At 41.6% G+C, this 16,814-nt stretch overlaps 2 protein-coding genes across 4 annotated transcripts; both read right to left on the reverse strand.

Annotated features, from left to right (window-relative positions):
* Nucleotides 1-4,142: 4,142 nt before the first annotated feature.
* si:ch211-256a21.4 (uncharacterized) lies at nt 4,143-7,623 on the reverse strand. The gene is made up of 4 exons (XM_051383604.1): nt 7,369-7,623; nt 7,028-7,224; nt 5,529-5,720; nt 4,143-5,138 (listed from the first exon to the last, which is right to left on the reverse strand). Exons 2-4 carry the CDS (start codon nt 7,218-7,220, stop codon nt 4,864-4,866), a joined length of 660 nt encoding a protein of 219 aa, XP_051239564.1. The 5' UTR covers nt 7,221-7,224; nt 7,369-7,623; the 3' UTR covers nt 4,143-4,863.
* A 586-nt stretch (nt 7,624-8,209) lies between these two features.
* accs (1-aminocyclopropane-1-carboxylate synthase homolog (Arabidopsis)(non-functional)) lies at nt 8,210-16,794 on the reverse strand. Of its 3 annotated transcripts, XM_051383550.1 has the most exons (17): nt 16,540-16,794; nt 15,911-16,356; nt 15,695-15,823; nt 14,846-15,609; nt 14,686-14,745; nt 14,471-14,541; nt 14,258-14,327; nt 13,388-13,454; nt 12,751-12,848; nt 12,472-12,549; nt 12,158-12,258; nt 10,695-10,784; nt 10,542-10,587; nt 10,271-10,412; nt 9,749-9,891; nt 9,461-9,614; nt 8,210-9,144 (listed from the first exon to the last, which is right to left on the reverse strand). In XM_051383550.1, exons 2-17 carry the CDS (start codon nt 16,332-16,334, stop codon nt 8,726-8,728), a joined length of 2,856 nt encoding a protein of 951 aa, XP_051239510.1. In that variant the 5' UTR covers nt 16,335-16,356; nt 16,540-16,794; the 3' UTR covers nt 8,210-8,725. The 3 variants fall into 3 exon arrangements, with proteins under 3 accessions (XP_051239510.1, XP_051239508.1, XP_051239509.1); XM_051383548.1 differs by having other exon boundaries at nt 15,695-16,356; XM_051383549.1 differs by having other exon boundaries at nt 15,695-16,356; nt 16,525-16,794.
* Between the last annotated feature and the right edge of the window lie 20 nt (nt 16,795-16,814).

The following is a 16,814-nucleotide window of genomic DNA, read 5'->3' on the forward strand; positions in this document are numbered from 1 at the left end:
ATTCTAATATACACAGGTTTTCATCCCTACCGTTTTTGTGAAAGACCTGCAGGAGAGATAGAGACGGGGAGAGAAATGTGGTCTGTTTATTCAGTCAGATGGTCTAACGTGTGTGGAATAGATGTAAGCTAACTGCACGATGGCAGTTGGCATAAGTGAGTGAGTGAATAATGCTGTCCCCAGAATCACTCCCTGGTTCACTCTCTCACTTTAGTCTATCAGCGAGCAGTAAATTGAGATTTTGGAGGCTTGTGAATTATCATCACTGTAGTGCTGAACAATGGCAATGACACGTCTAGTAAGGGAAAACATTGCATTGTGGTATATTTAGCAACTAGACTACGAGTCTACAGCCATGCAAAGCCACTTAAGCATAACAGTGCTTAGAGCTAAGTTTTAGATCAGTGTATTAGCATGCTTACCTTTGCTAATTAGCACTAAACACAAAGTTGGCCACAGCTAAGAATAAATGCCATTAACTTTGAAGGGTAGTTGGTCATAAACCAAAGTATTGGATAATTTTAATTTTTGAAGTGATTATTGTAGTATTAGGTTAAATATGTGGTAGGAACCTCGTGTAGGTGCACTGTTGAAGGGGGGACAATAAAGCCGAGGGATTAACATGCATGCAGCTGTCGTTTTTGTGTGAGCCTCCAGATAAGGTTTCAGTGTACCCGAACAACTGAACATGGTGTCAGAATACAAAATAACATCCTAACAGACATTCATAGAAAGTTAGCATGTAGTTGACCCTAGAGTGTTTTAGTGTTCCTATTACCACTGAACAGATTAAAAGTCAGGGGATCATCGAAGGTATTACAGTTTATTCATGTCGAAATGAAACACATTCACAGCAATCCATCCAAACGAGGAGTGAAACCATGGATGCCTGGTCAAAAGATCTGGACACTGGGCCAACCAACTGTCAGACGAATATTACCATCCCTAGAACTTTTTTTTACTCCTTGTGAGGTGTATACTGCTTAAAGTTTGAACTTAGTATTCAAGTAAAAGTAAATATAGTAAACTAGGCAGCAAAGAAGTGATTGAGTGAGTGTTTTGTCGACTCATTTTCACAGATCTCCTTATTGCTTTTTAGATTATTCACCGATGCAAAATGATTCTCCCAAGATGGCTGGAACCATGTCGCAATGTCTCTGTTTTATACCCCTTTTTCCTTAGCCTCCTCTAGCTTCACTTCCTCGTGTCATTCACTGTCAGTGTGAAAAGGTGTGTGTGACTCCACTAGTAGAGCAGAGCCCATTATCGTAAATAGGCCAATAAGTAACTTCACACAACGTGTCTCCAAAGCAAGCACACTCTATATGCAAAGCAGAGGCACACTGTTAAAGAAACTGGCGCCAAGTGATTATATTTGTAATTTAATTTCCTTGGTCACACAGAGATAAGAGAAGGGAGCAGCTACAGTTGGCGAGGGATGAATAGAGTGACGAGAATGAGACTACAGCTTCATTGTCTGGACTGAGATGTCCGAGACGACAGCACTTACGAACAAGGGTACTGGCGGGCAGATACATATACAGGGATCCACAAGTCTAAACTCAAAAGACACAAAAACAACATTAGTACCAGTGACAGCAAAGAGAGTTCTACTATGCAAAAACACCTGCACTCTCAAATCGAAAATGGATGAATGTAAGTGCAGGAAAATCAAGAAACTCTTTTCCCTTGATACAAGCTCTGTCTCTCCCCTCTCCGTCCATCTTCTTTGCACTCAGTTCTGCTGAGCAAATGTAATCAGCAGGGTGGTCTGGGTGGGATGTCAGTCACAAAGAGCAATGGCTCATTGCAGATTCTAGCGATGAACCGGTTCCCTGCAAGAAAGACGACTGAAGGACACAAGGTGTTCTCTCACCACATCCTCTCTCTGTCTGCTTTTTCTGAAATTGTAGGACTGCAGACATTACATTTCCTGATTTTTCCATTTTCAAAGAGTGCCCACTTATACTGATGACAATGCAGTGGAGGGCACAATACTGCAGTGGTCAAACTCTGATTTTGACTACATCAGAACATTCAGGGCCATAGAGAGCTGGTGGTGAGAGGAAGAGAAAGGTACAGAGTTCATCCAAATCTGACACCACACACTGCTGTACAGAATTCAGGGACAGTGTGAAACTGTTTTGCGACATCTCAAATCCTGTCTCCCCTTTTGTACTTTGTTCTCTCTTCCTCTCATCTTTATGTCTGTTTCTCCCCTGCTATCTTGTCTTTCTGCGTATTTCCTCAGTGTCTTCACTTTGAACCCAACAGCATTAACCTGTCAGGAAAGCTACAAATGTTCTGAGTGAATTATGTAAACCACAGAGAAATAAAACTGCAAAAAGCATGGAGCTCTCGCTTTATTTCATAATTCATCACGCTCCCAGACCGAGCCAAATAAAACTTGACTTATTGAGCAGTCCGGCACATTCTGGCTCAAAATCCTCTGAAATATGCTTGAGAATATTAATCACCCTTTGTCTACCTCACAAATAGAAATCAAACACACACATGCATACATGCACAGATTTTTTTTTTTGTAATTTCATTACTCATCAAATGGGAGCAGTGTCTCCCACATTTCACCAGATTTCATTGCAAAGGAATAGATGTTACACTAGCGCCACCAAAAGGTAAAGCAGAGAACAACAGTTTTTTGGTCTTTTTAATTTTCTTTGCCTCCAAAATACAAACTTACAGCACAGAAAATCAGATTAAGGATGCTTTGGCAGGCAGCAGGTTTATTTATTTATCTCAATGAACACAACCACAGACACACAGGAGAGAAGAGAAACACACACTTTATACTGGGGGATGGCGTAGTGTCAGTGCAGCGTAATTAGTAGGACATGGCTGTATAATTGGTCTCTAATTGATATGAAGAGCAGTGGTTTAGCCCAGCTTGTGTTCTACATATGCTGCAGGCCGCAGGCAGGAAACGCCAGCGGCCTGCTCAATCTTGGTGCCATCTTCTGATTGATGTCTCTGTAGCAAATGCCCTTCAACAATCAGTACCCACAATCTCTCTGTCTATCAGGCCACCTGTCTATCTGTGTATAACATCTTCTACCATTCATCTGTCATTTCTTTCTTTGTGCCTAAACGTCTCACTATCTCTTTCTTTCTATCTCCACATTGATTTGGCCTCTCTTTCTCTAAAGGCATTCTCAACCTTTGGTCTGTTTCTCTCAGAAAGGTGAAAGAGCAGCGTTTTTGGTGGTGGAAGGTGAGAAGTGGAGGGTTTTTCTATGAGACACTGGTAGCCATAAAAGACTGCATGCTTTCAATGGCCCAGACAGCTTCTATCAAGGGATATAAACAGCAACTTCAGATGAAAAGGAAATCCATTTTAAAAGTACTTTTATGCACAAAGAAAAGTGGGTTACCTTTCTTTCTCATTTTAGCAAATGAGGTCTGAAGAGGTTTCTTTTAGAAATCAGAATTGAACTAAAATATCAGGCACTGCTGAGAGGTACAGCTGGACGCAGGAGGTCAACACAGAGCATAACTGAATGGATTGGAAGTTTGGATGGGGAAGCTCTTTAGAAAAAATTCTGTTCATGGATCGGGTGCTGATGCAAGACGACCTTCAAGGACATTCCCCTCATTTACACAGCAATTAAGCACTACCCTGTTGGTAAATTGAAAAAGAGACAAAAATCCTCTGTGGATTTAATAACAAACTCATTACCAGGGCCCAACAGGGCGGAACTGCCTTTTAATTAGAGCAACACCTGATTAACGCCCAATTAACAGAGCCAGAGCCACTTAATTCTCCCCCACTTTGGCAGGTTGAGAGCATAAACATAAGCAGTCCGGCATCGGAGTGCTTCCTCTCCTTCTGGGGATGTGTGAGAGAAAAGTAAATAACGACTTTGGAAGCAGTCTGTTGTGTGGTGTTCCAAATGCTCTGCAGAGCTGGGAACAGTACGCTGGAAATGCATGAGGTAAGTGTTTCAAAAAGGAGACAGATGTAGGACTCTCTGGCAAAAACTCTGCTTCACTACACATGCAATTCCTAGTTGGCTGATGTAGGACGACTGTCTAAGCAGGGAACCATCAGGCTTAGCTCCAAAATATGAGCTCTCATTCCTCCCATTCTCAGATAATACCCTTTTGTTTTTAAGACAGACACAGTCAATGATGTAAACCTTTATTTAGTTTGGTTGAACATATACATGCAGTAGATTTTGGTATCCATATAATTAAATAATTGGTAATAAAATAACTGAAAAAAGTGTATGCTCATTTGTGTTATTTACTGCTCACCATTAACAAACAGGACATATTTTATAACAAAACCTGTAGCTCACATTTCAACAGATAAAATAAAACATTTAAAATAAAAAAATAAAAAGATAGATTGTCTTTTGTTAAGAACTGAAAGTGTCACATGGTCATCACAAGATGACGCTTTTTAAACATTCATCAACTACATTGCAGCACCTACTTATAAAAAAGGGAAAACCCGGACAAAGATTTATAAACTTCAGAACTTATACGTCCTGCACATCACTTTGTCAGAAAACAGTTCATCTTCCCTGCCAGCATTGCTGGTCTTTAGTGTTTTTTTATATCAGTCGCTACTGAAAACAAACAGGAGAATGGCCGTCACAATGCACTCTTCAGGAAGCCGGAGCCTTCAGTCTCTTTGACTTCCAGAATCTTAATTCCTTTAGCTAACACTGAACTCCAAACACAGTTAATCAATATTCCGTCTGGTTGTACAGATCTATACAGCAGCAAGGAATTGCTGGTTTCTGATTGAGTCTGTGCGTGCCCTAATGTGTACCTTACACATTCACATTCATTTTCTCTGTCATGTCCTTTTTTCTGCACTCCACTCATGGTGTTGAACCTCTATGGAGTCATGTTACTGTAAGCTGGGTGATAACTATCGCTGAACGAGCGTGCCTTAGAGGAAATACGCCACGACTCCACAGCCTTCTCTAGGTCTGGTAGGATGTCTGGCACAACAGCTTGTTCAGCTATAAAGATTATCATCTCCACCACCAGCAGCAGAACCCACCCTAATGCCCCTAGCCAATAGGAGGAGCCGAGGCTGGAGAAGTCTTGACGGATTTCTTCCCGGTGCTGATAAGTGAAAAGAGACCAACTGAGGAGGAAGAAGAAACCTGTACATAGAAGAGAAAAAGGAGTCAAATCAAGTATCATTGCGAGGAGAAGAAAAAAGTCATTAAGGTCAATTATTACATGCCTGGAGCTTTAGAAAAGAGTTTGTATGATAATGAACTGCAATTCCAAGAAGTAAAAGTCTCTTTAAAAACTGCTTCCCTGCAGGGTATGTAAATTACTAGTACATAAAAGAATTTCTGGGGGTTGGGTTTGATATGAACTACACAAACCAAGAGGCTATTCAGAGGTTGATTTGAAATGGGGCTATTTTTTTTTTTTTTACTACTTTACTACTTGGAATGAATGTATATATTTTAAAACTCCCTAAACAACAACAGGATAATTATAAATAAAGTGACACACTCAGGAAAACAGTGCAGTGGCGTTACCTGTACAGGCCATGGTTAGCAGCAGCAGTGTGGTGGGGTAGAGTGCCTGTCCTGCCATGAGGAGAGAGCGAGTGTTGGAATAGGAGCGCACCGTCGTAGATGTCCAGCAGAGGGCAAACACCAGACACAGAGCACCAGTGCTCACAGCCATGAGGAAGGAGAGAACTCCAAATACTCTCTCTGCTTCCAGTGCTGGAAGATACAAACCAACAGAGAATGTATGAGAAAGGCAAACTAGACTGATCTTCGCTTTCTACTATAACTAGTTTCTACTGTAACTAGTCAGCACGATGAAGTGAAACATGTTGAGGTGATGACATATTCCTTTGGATTTCCCTGCCTACAACTGAAACCAAAAAAGAGAAAGCAAGAGTTCATGCACTTCTAGGTAGTTTCCATACATATGGAGCTAATATCACTACAGTAGACTTATTCTGAAAGTGTGTTTGGACGGTACATAATGATGAAGTATATGGCTCTTGTGCACACAAGTTAATAACTTGTATCAGTGTTTCATCACCCTCTGTATTCCCTGCTTTTTCGTTAGATAATAAAAGCATCAAATATCTAAAAAAATAATATACATGTATATGTATACATAAATTTTGTGACAGTTAATTGGTAATTTGTTTGATTTAGTTGTTCTGTGTTTACTGCTAACCAAGCTGGCTATTATGTCTATTAATTACAGTTGGGCTAACCTTATTGTATTTTACACTTTTCACAATGTTACTCTGTGTGTTTGTTTTCTAGATTAATCCCTATCTTGTACTGCCTTTGAGGACTTAATGTCCTTTCACTCATGTTATATTGTTTCTCCATGTGATAAGAGCTTTCATAGTCTACACTTTCTGACTCAGGTTTAGTTTTCTGTTACTGTACTAATTCATTTTCTAATACCTTTGGTGTAACACATTTTTTTTCCCAGTTTATAACCACTATTACGGAATTTGTTGTCAGATACTGCAGAGTTTGACAATAGCTTCCAAAAAAAACATTTGGCACTGCTTTCTTTTTCTTCAACCTGACAGGGAACCTAATATCTTTAAGTGAACAATGACAAGAAATGTAGCTGCCACAGACCAAGTTTCAGCTGACCAAGATTAAACACATTTGACTTCAGCAAAGTGTTAGCTCCAGCAGATACAAGGAATGCATTTCTCTGAACAGAAGCAAGCTCAAACTTGTTTAGGTACTACTGCCGAGAAGCTCATCTGCAACCCAGTATGTTTCAAATGCTCCTGTTGTTGATCTTTAGAGATTCAGAGGTGTAAAAACATCTCCCTAAGGATTATCTCTAGCAGAACCAGTATCATATCAACACAGCACAGCAAAGACATGTTTATGCTTCATTGAATATGCTGCCCTGCCTCATACATTTTATTTGGCATGTCATACTGTGTGTCAGTCAAACCTTTGATCTATCCCTGAGTGACAGCTTTAGACTGAGTTGTTGCCTTCAGAAATTGTCAGTGAGGTGAATGTGGCCTGTTGCTCACCATTGAAGACAGGGCCGTCTTTGCGAATGGTCTGGTCACTTTTAGTGTTATTCCACTCAGTCCAGAGTCCCCTCTCCTTCAGCCAGAATGGTGTCCAGACCGCATAGCACACACACAGGCAACCTGCCAGCCCCACACAGGACTGAGAAAACCTGAAGCGACTGATGGAGTCCCCCAGCTCTAGCAACTTCATTTTTCTACACAACCGAGAGAGAAACAGGAGGAAACATATGTCTAATTAGAGCATACTGAAGTTGAGTAACAGAAGGGAAATGTACCTTATTTAGTTTATATAAATCAAAATTCAAGAATGTAGAATTGTAATTAAAGTACTGTCTTACCTTTGTTTTGTAGAGAACAGAAGGGTGTCTGGAACAAAGCTGTGAAGGTAATGTTACTACAGACTGCTATTAAAACTACTTATGTTTACTGCTCTACAACTCCTACTGTACTAACACTTTCAGCACACTGACATAATATGACTTGTACCACTCATGACCACAAGCCCTCACTCGTAGATCAAACCCTTCAGTTTTACCCCGCCTCTGTTGCAATGGAAACTCCCCCAGCCAGCGGCTAAATTTCCCCCGTGAATTCTCCACTGTGACCTACCAACTCGCACTGTAGGGAAAGTGAAAGCGCCTGCAACGGTCATTCAATATTTGAGGAAGGAGAAGTTTGTGTATTTAACAACAAGCAACAATGAATAGAGAATTACTGCACATTTAAAGTAAGTTAAAAAGTCTGAATTCCCTTGCTATTTGAGAGATACTCTGTAACAACAACATAGCACTCAGACATTTGTCAAATGCAGAAACTGTGTGGGGGGGTGTCGGCAGGTCATTACTCATGACAAGACATTTTAGGAAATCCCACTCTCTCTGTTTATCACAGTGGGGCTCAATGTGTTTGGGAAGATGGCGTCTTCAACCACAGATGTTGCTCCCCTTCGTCACATAACTACTGTACCTCCCCCTGAACTTTCCTTTGTTGTAACGGAAGGGCGCCCACAGCCCACCCAAATAAAATAAAATGTCACACTGAAATGCCTTCAGAAAATGTTTTGTACAAAAAAATAAGATACATATAATAGATATAAAAACTATTACTACTACAAGATATTTACCTGATTAAACTGATTCAGATTTAATGTGCATAAAAGATTATAGTCAAAAACAGACATAATAATTCATTACTTTATTCACAGATCATTAACTGTACACACAGTACAAGACATTCTGATAAAATAAAGTGCATATGACCAAATAATAAGGGTGTACAATTCAGATTTAGAGACATAAAATGTTTAAGAATGGCACATGGCTGATTTTGGTTGATTTACATTTGGCATTCACTTATGATTTGAGTAGATAAACATTAATCTTTTGAGTCTGGATTACAAAAACACAAGGCCATCTCCCTTAGCAGCTTAAAAATAAGGCCTCAAGATACAGATAGAAAAGTACTCTGTCCTGTTCTTCCATCCTGGCCTTGCCTGCATTACTTTTCGTCTTCCCTCCTCTATGGTTTGCTCTCAGCTAATACTCCCTCTTCACTCATAAACAGGCATCAGATTGTACCTTGTGTCAGGTGTTAGTGTGTCAAGCCTTTCACCGTAGACGCAGGGAGTAAGGAGGATGCTGAAGTGCTGCCTCTTGAAATTTGGCAGCTATACATTTTTGCCTGTTTATCCTAAGCTTACTTTCTGGCTCTTTGCAGCAGGGCCTTGAATACATCAAGAATCTCTGGGTCCTCTCCAGCAGACAACTCTGGAGTGTTTTTCTCCAGCCAATCAGAGGAGTGGATCTGGTGCCTGAGAGTCCCGATTAGAGAATCCAAACCGTCTGTGGGCTTCGATGCTTGGCAGTCCAGCAACACAAACTCCTCAGTGGCCAGCGAGTCTGTGTCAGGAACAGGTCTATCCTTCTCTTTCAGCTGGTCGGATGACTTGCTCTGGGGTGATGATGTTGAATTGACAATCGCCGCACTGTCTGAATCTGCACTGTCCTCTTTCACGGACTTTTTGCTCTCCTCACTGGCGTCTTTGATAGAGTGTGAATCAGGGCTGCTGTTTTTTCCTTCAATTTCTTTCAAAGCCTCCCTAATTCGCTTCAGGCCTGAAACAACACAAACCATTAACAGAACAAGTCAGTAACTATTATCCAAACAATACCTTGTTTAAGACACAAGGCAGGAGACGAGCTGAAATAACACAAACCATTGACTGAATAAATGTAACCACAGATACGATCTAATCAATTTCTAGTTCGAGGCATAGAATGGGAATGAGGAATGACATAACACACTATTTAAAAAGCTGAAAAAATATATCGACCTTTCAACACACAATTTAAGACAGAGAGCAGCTGAACAAGTGAGTGGGCGAAAAAAGTTCAAAAGTATGCAGTGTACGTACATAACACTCGGACTTACCAAGCTGAAGGTGGTGCTGTTGGTCTGCAAAGATAATGCGGAACCAGCCAGGTGTGGAGCAGGAGAAGGCCTGACCACAGCTCAAAACCACCTTGTGTCTGAGGAAACACCTCCACATAGACAACTCCTCCTCGAATGACGACTCTTTGAGGTACTACCAAAATGGAGAGACAGAAGTGACACATCAAGCTTACTGGAATGCACACGCGATGTGTTCGAGAAGTTATTTGCATTTGAATTAGTTATGCACAAGTAAGAAGTGAAATATCAAACCCAACATCTTGGTACCTTTCTGAGGTCAGCCCAGACATACAGCGCAGCAGGTCTGTCCAGGTAGGGGACGCCCATATCGTGCAGCTCTCCTGTCAGGTAACTGTGAGCAGCTTTCAGTCTGCATCTATTCTCAGGCAAAAATTCCTTGCTGATCCACTCTAGAACGTGACAGTGTGAAGTGATAACAGATAAGTGTAAATTAAATGTTACAAGGCTTTGTGCAGCATGATGTGCAGCAGAACCGCATGCTGTGCTCCTGTCATATCAGTAGAAGCTGAAAACGGGGGGATGATATCTCTTGAATGCAGGGAAACCGCTAGGAAGCACATGTTTGAATTGTTGAAAAGCCTGCATTCAAACTAATTTCCATTTATGAATTTAAACTCGGTCAAACAAACTGCTTGCTTTGTACAAGAGAGCTTATGATACTAGTGGGAATTTTGACTTGTATTTAGCCAAAGGTTAACAAATGATGTGAGGTTTATTTTTTTGAATACACAGTGTTAGCAAAAGCATATGTGAAGCTTGTGTCCATACCTCTGTCCTGAAGAAGTTGTGCTACCTGGTGCTGGGTGGTTCCAGAGATACCGTGGAATGAGCCCAGCTGGGCCAAAGCCTCCACAAGGTCTCTGTTCTCAGTATACAGGGTGCCTATTCTGATTCCTGCCATTGCAAAGTCCTAGAAATGACAAGATGCAGTAAATGGAAAAGGACTGTGAACACAGTCACACTGTGACACCCGCTGAAAAAAAAAACATTTCACTGCACAGTCAGCAAGAGGGATATATAAAGTCAGCACAGTGCGTACCTTGCTCATCCCCCACATTATATGCGTCCTCTGTGGGTCGGGCAAACTGAAATAAGGGCACATCATTAGCAGTTAAGAGGCTGTCTTCAGTCACAATTGTTATGATTAAGGGTGCAATATAGTAATCATGCAGAGGTTAGATTCATGCAGTACCTGTCTACACTGAGGACACTGTGAAAGGTGACAGATTCATCAAAGACCGTCAGCATGTACACTTCATCTACTATGGCATGGAGTTCATTTCTAAAGCAGGAAAGGAAGGAAGAGAAAGACAATATAGATATATACATACCATGTTTTTATATTGCTAATGCTTAATAATGACAAAGCAAATGCAACATAAATCTAAAATGGTTCCTTCACCGTCCTTAGTCAGTGTAAAGGCACTGTGGTTTATGTTTACAACAGCTCAGTGTCTGCAGAGGCCAGAGGAGGGAATTACTGGCAAGATCATTTAGAAAACAATAAATGATGCAGGAGAGTCTTTGGCACATGGCTGCACTTGACAATATGCTGATGGTTAAGAGGGGTAATAAAACTCCATCAAAAGCACTTGATATTCCACACGGTAAAATAAGAGAGTTCACACATGGAATAGGGATGGGTATTGTCGGTAATACTACTCTCAGTATCAGTTCCTTTTGTGATTTCTCAAGAATAGAATTATAATTTCTTTATTTTCTATTAATACTCTTTAATTATTACACACACATACATACATACATACATATTATTTGTATTTTTTTGTTTGTTTTCACAAGGATTAGCACATTGGAGCCATCACTGGAGATGTTTCTCTTTCAGGGGTACAGCCAGGTCGTGTGCATCCCCGGCCAGTGGGTCGTTCAAGATATGATTGTGTGCATCACATATTATTTGGACATTAATTGAATGGAACTGTTGTATTGAGGAAGGGGAATGTATTTGGAGGTGGACTGGAATATGCCAGAACTATCACCAATCTTCCTCTGGAAGCTTTCTAGTAGTGGTGAATACTTGCAGATGAGGTGAAGTGGGATTAATTGTTTGGTCTCTCATCTAAATTGAGGCTCCTGAACAGCGCACAGGTTTCGAAGAATCTACCTCAGTAACCTGATCTATAATAAGTGTAAACATTTAAAATGATTCAATGAAAAAATCATTTCATAACATTCTTCTTCTGTTTTTTCATACAGTAAACTGCTTTTTCATCATCATTATTTACATTTCCCAACACACAACACTTGGCTTCTGTGTGGTCTAGGGCATCTTACTACCTAACGAAAGTATTTATTAATGCCACAAACTGTTCTCACACACAATTCAAGATCAAATCTTGCGTACGAACGATTTAGCACAAGGCTCATTGTCCGCGTCGACTCCAGTGTAACCAGACTTTGGAGCGTTTACTTCACTAAGAGTCAAGTCACAAAGAGAGAAGAGCAGAACAGGGTCTCGTCTGTGTGTGAGAGAGGCACAGAGAGAGAGATCCCTGGGGGGGCCGTTTAATATCTGGTTTCGGTAGTCAATCTATAATAGGAACTATATGCAGTGCCATGGCAATGTGCTTAAAGGAGACACAGGATGGGGAGTGTTAGTGTTAGGTCACAGCGTGAGATAATAGCAGAAAAACATACCTTTTGGCAAATTCCAAGAAGGCAATCATTTCCTCCGGGGTGTAGATCTCGGCCAGAGGGTTGTGGGGGTTCATCAGTATAACAGCTCGGATGATCAAGCCCTGAAAGAGATGGCCAGTTTGTAAGAAAATATACAGTGATCTACGGTATCTACACAGTCTTTATAGAGATAAAGTTGAAAAACAAATCACTGAGAAAAATAGAGCTTCCAACGCGTTTGATGTGTTTAACTTGGCCGTTTCTGGAGTGGTTCGGTCTCTCTTTAAATATTCATCAAGGGCAACTGCTTAAGAAAAAATGCATTTATGAATTACCTCTTCCTTAGCCTTTTTCAGACCTTCTTCTAGTTTCCCTACAGTGAGGTGGAAGGGTCGACTGTCTTTGCCATCTGCCTATAAATAAAGAACAATAAGAGGAAAATAAATCAACATCCACATTGGACAGCTGACAGTGTGTGAGATCTCATGGTGCACTTAAAGGAGTATGCAGTGTCCATAAAAATGTGAGTTATATTGAATCTATACAATCAGTAAGGCACAATAAACAAAAGCTCATAGTAAACACTGCAAATAAATCAGGCTCTGTATTCCTACCTCACAGTCAAGAGGAATGTGAAAGAGTTTGACATCACTGTACAAATGTAGATCCTCGGTGATAACGCCGTAGAAAGGAGTAGGAATGAGAATGGCATCTACAACAAGAAAAACACCACATGACATCCAATAGGCATACATATATCTCCTTGTCAATATGAATGACTCCTTTTGTACAAATGCATACAAACCTACCGCAGATGTATCAATGACTAATCTTTAATTACCCACATGAGCTAATATTTAGGTTATTAGTGGTCATTTTAATTGCTAATTCGGGAAGCAAATTCATTAATGAGCCAAATTTGCTCATCTAAATTTGTACAAATGTTGGTAGTAAATACATGAACATGGGCTGCTATTTAAGGCAGTTAGTGAGCAAAACAAATATATTGCATATATTGCTTAAAATGAGGCCTGGCTTCCGGCGGCAATAAAGGATTAGCAAATTTATGTAGCTTCCTGAATAATTCTGTTAGGTTTGAAATGATTATGTCCCAACTTCTGATCATTTTAAATACAAAAATCAAACATGGCCAGATTTCTTGTTGCTATTGTAAACATATTTGTATTCATAAAGAACATATATGGATGTATTGTGTGTGTGTGTGTGTGTGTTAATGCATTCTGAACCTACCTTTAGGGTCACAAATGACTGCAGCAATGCATGAGAAGAGGGAACCACAACCATTCATCACCACAACCTGAACAAACACACACATCCACTGTGTTATGGAAGACCCTAATTAGGGCACAGAGGGAGGCCTGATAAATATGACACAAATTCATCCACCAACTGAAACAGCCATTCATTACATCTGCAAATTAAGTTGGTTACCCTACAAAAGCTACGTTAGTTCAATTGCAGCATTTGGCGTCTTTATAATCATTACAAAGTTAAACAAATTAATTGAACCCACTGCCTTTATTTTTAAGAATGAATGGCTGTAACCCAGTGTCTTCTGTAGCAGCAGCAGTAGCAGCATGAAACGTTATTTGTTTGTTAGTAATTACATAATGTGCTGGACATCAGTCATGGGAAGGGAACCTTGTTTACACAAATCACGGAAATTAGATCAGATCAACAGGCTTCACTAGTTACACAAGAATAAAACAAAGAAAACTGTATGTATTGTAGTGGAAACTTTATTTATTAATTTTGACTTGTGTAAAAGCAGATAAATATCAGAGGTTGCATGTAGTTTACAATCATTGTGAAGAATGGTTTCTTTTAGAATTTGTAATTATTACTGAATTAATGTACAGGTAGAATTGTAGTGCTATTGGTGGCTCAGGTGGCCCTTCAGTAGATGTAATAGTATTCATTAGTTTAAACTTGTGGAGATTAATTATATATTTTACCTTGGTATAGTATGTTGTGTGTGGAGAAGGTTCCCGCTATCTACATCCATAATATAAATGTTGTCCGTGTGTATGTATATATGTACACACACACATTAATATACACAGTATACAGTATGTTCTGTGTATATTCATCTTCACTCACATTGTCAGATTTCAGTGGGTTCGGTGAACAGCAGTAGTGAGTCAGGAACTTTGCAACCTCCTCTCTCAGGCTGAAAAAGAGCAAGATGGAAAGGTTGTGAGAGGGTTAATGTTTACTTTCAGAGTTCTTGTTAAAATGTAACTTTGCTATAAGTCACTTGACAAATGTGCTTCTCATTTCAAATGAAAATAAAGTTGCACTTTATTCTCTTACAATGTGTGTCCCCTCCAGTCTGAATACTGCAATAAAGACGGGTCAATATGTAGCATGTCAGGCTTGGTCATCTGTAGCAGGGAGGAAAATGAAATTCATTTGTGAATGCAGGCAGACTAATTTAGAATAATGTTATGTGGCAAAGACATATTATAGTCCATTACACTCTACAGCATTACATCATTATTACCAGGATGTGATTGCATTAATCTTACCCGTTTATGAAGAAGATCATAACATAGTTTGTTTTCACTGGTACCCATGTTGATTATACCCTGGGAGTGAGAAAGAGAGGATTAAAAATAATCATTACGTTGTCATTTTGACACATCAGAGCTGTCTGAGCTGAATATTTACGACATGACTCCGTCTTACATCGGGGTTATCTGTGTCATGGTATTTGTCCATTCCATACTGTACGTAGCCCTCCTGGAGAATGCCCTGATGCTGTCGGATGCTGTTACCACGGTTGGACAGATACACGCTAGGGCTGGGAGTTTCCGCAACTTTCGGTGTTGCCAACACATTCTGAGACATTTCGCAGACCTTGACAGATGTGGGAAGTGTTGATTTGGCTGTCTCCTGGGTGGAAACGGCCTGTGCGGTGGGAGTGTCTGAAGGTGGCTGAGATAAAGATGATGAGACGGAGGGGGCGGCTGTGGTCATCAGTGAAGCTGACAGATGAGCTAGGGGTGAGAACGAGGGGTCAGTTGCCGTTGTCTCAGCCGCCGGCACACCCTGTCTGACAGCAACCAATGCCCCTGTGAGCATGCTGAACAGACGGAGCTCATGCTGGCGCTCCTGTTCCACCCTCTTCTCCTCCCGCTGTTCCCTGCGCTCCTCCGCCTGCAGCTCTCTCTCCAGCCGCGCCTCCTCCAGGGAGAGCAGGCGCTCCTCTGCTGTCTGCTGCCAGTTCAGGAAGCTGGCCAGGGCTTTATCCAGGCGTCCCTGACTGTCACATCTAGCACCCCCTTGACCCCATGATGTTTTGCCACCCCGGCGACGCTTCCTCTGTCTCCCAGAGGTCGTTGGATGAGAACACTCCTTACCGGGCAGCTCAGATGCGTCTTGGAGCACAGGACAACCACCAGCCTGGGTAGCAGCTGTGGCCGAGCCGACAATGTTCAGGTCACTGAAACCTGGGGATATGAAAAAGAGAAATATGTTTTCAACTACCCAACACCTGAGAGTGATAATAATAGTAATAGTAGTTGAATTGACAACCTGAGGGTGAGATTCTTGCATTCGTTGAGCTCTCCCCTCGACCCAGGGTGTCCTCTGGCCCCAGTAGAGAATGCCCGTCAGCTTCCTGGTCATCTCCTGATCCGTAGTACATCTCGGGGGGTGCGACACCTGAATTCAGCATGCTCTCGTCAACATCTTCACATTTAATATCCAGTGGATCTCCAGCTTTTGGAGGCTGACCAAACAGAAACCCACCAGAGGAAAGGGGACCAAAGGAGCCAGCTGGAACTCCTTGCACGTACTGGTCAGGCCCACCTGGGCTCTGAAACACCTGTTGGGCTATGACAGCTCCGCCCAGGGAGGAGTAGGTAATAGCCGGTCGGTTCGCCAGCACCCTGTCCATAACATCATAGAACTTCCAAGACCTCATCTTGTGGTTGTCCTTAATGCGGCGGTACTCCAGCTTCATCTTCTTGATCTTCTCCCTGCACTGGTCACCGGTGCGGTAGATGCCCTTGTCCCGCAGGATGTGTGCTATGCGGTCAAACACGCGTTGGTTGCGCAATGAGCTCTCCAATTCAATCTGGACCGACTCATCGGACCACAGCTGGAGCAGCTCCACTATCTCCGGGTCGGTCCAGTTGCTGCCTCGCTCGTGTCTCCTGCCGCGAAAGTCCATCCTTTAAGTTACAGGACGTATTCTGCAACACAGGGACGAGGGAGTAATACGAAAGAAATATCAGCAGGCTACCTCTGTCATCCTAACTTCATGAACACAAAGGAACCACGGGGCTCAGGAGCGCTCACGTGTATTTCCTAAGGTCCATACTTTATGTAAACAGTAAATATATGAGCCTTATTTTACCCACTTTGTGTTCTCTCACCGTGAATCAAAAGTGCAGCTCTTCGGAAACAGACTGCTGTGGAGCTGTCACTCAGATGTGACATCCACGTAGGTCGACACATGTCACGGCTGGTTAACCCGGTTTGGACTGGTTTGGAATGGCTTAGCTTTGTCCAGCCGGCGCTATAATATTTTATAAATCAGTCTCAGCAGCAAATTTGTCATAACTTGGTTAGACGGTGAACAGAGGCGAACCAAAATATCTACATCCGGGTTGACGGCACATGCGTGCTGTCCTTATTCCGGGATAACTTT

This window comes from Dicentrarchus labrax, unplaced genomic scaffold, assembly GCF_905237075.1.
Source record: "Dicentrarchus labrax unplaced genomic scaffold, dlabrax2021, whole genome shotgun sequence".
In the NCBI taxonomy this organism is placed as follows: Eukaryota; Metazoa; Chordata; class Actinopteri; family Moronidae; genus Dicentrarchus; species Dicentrarchus labrax.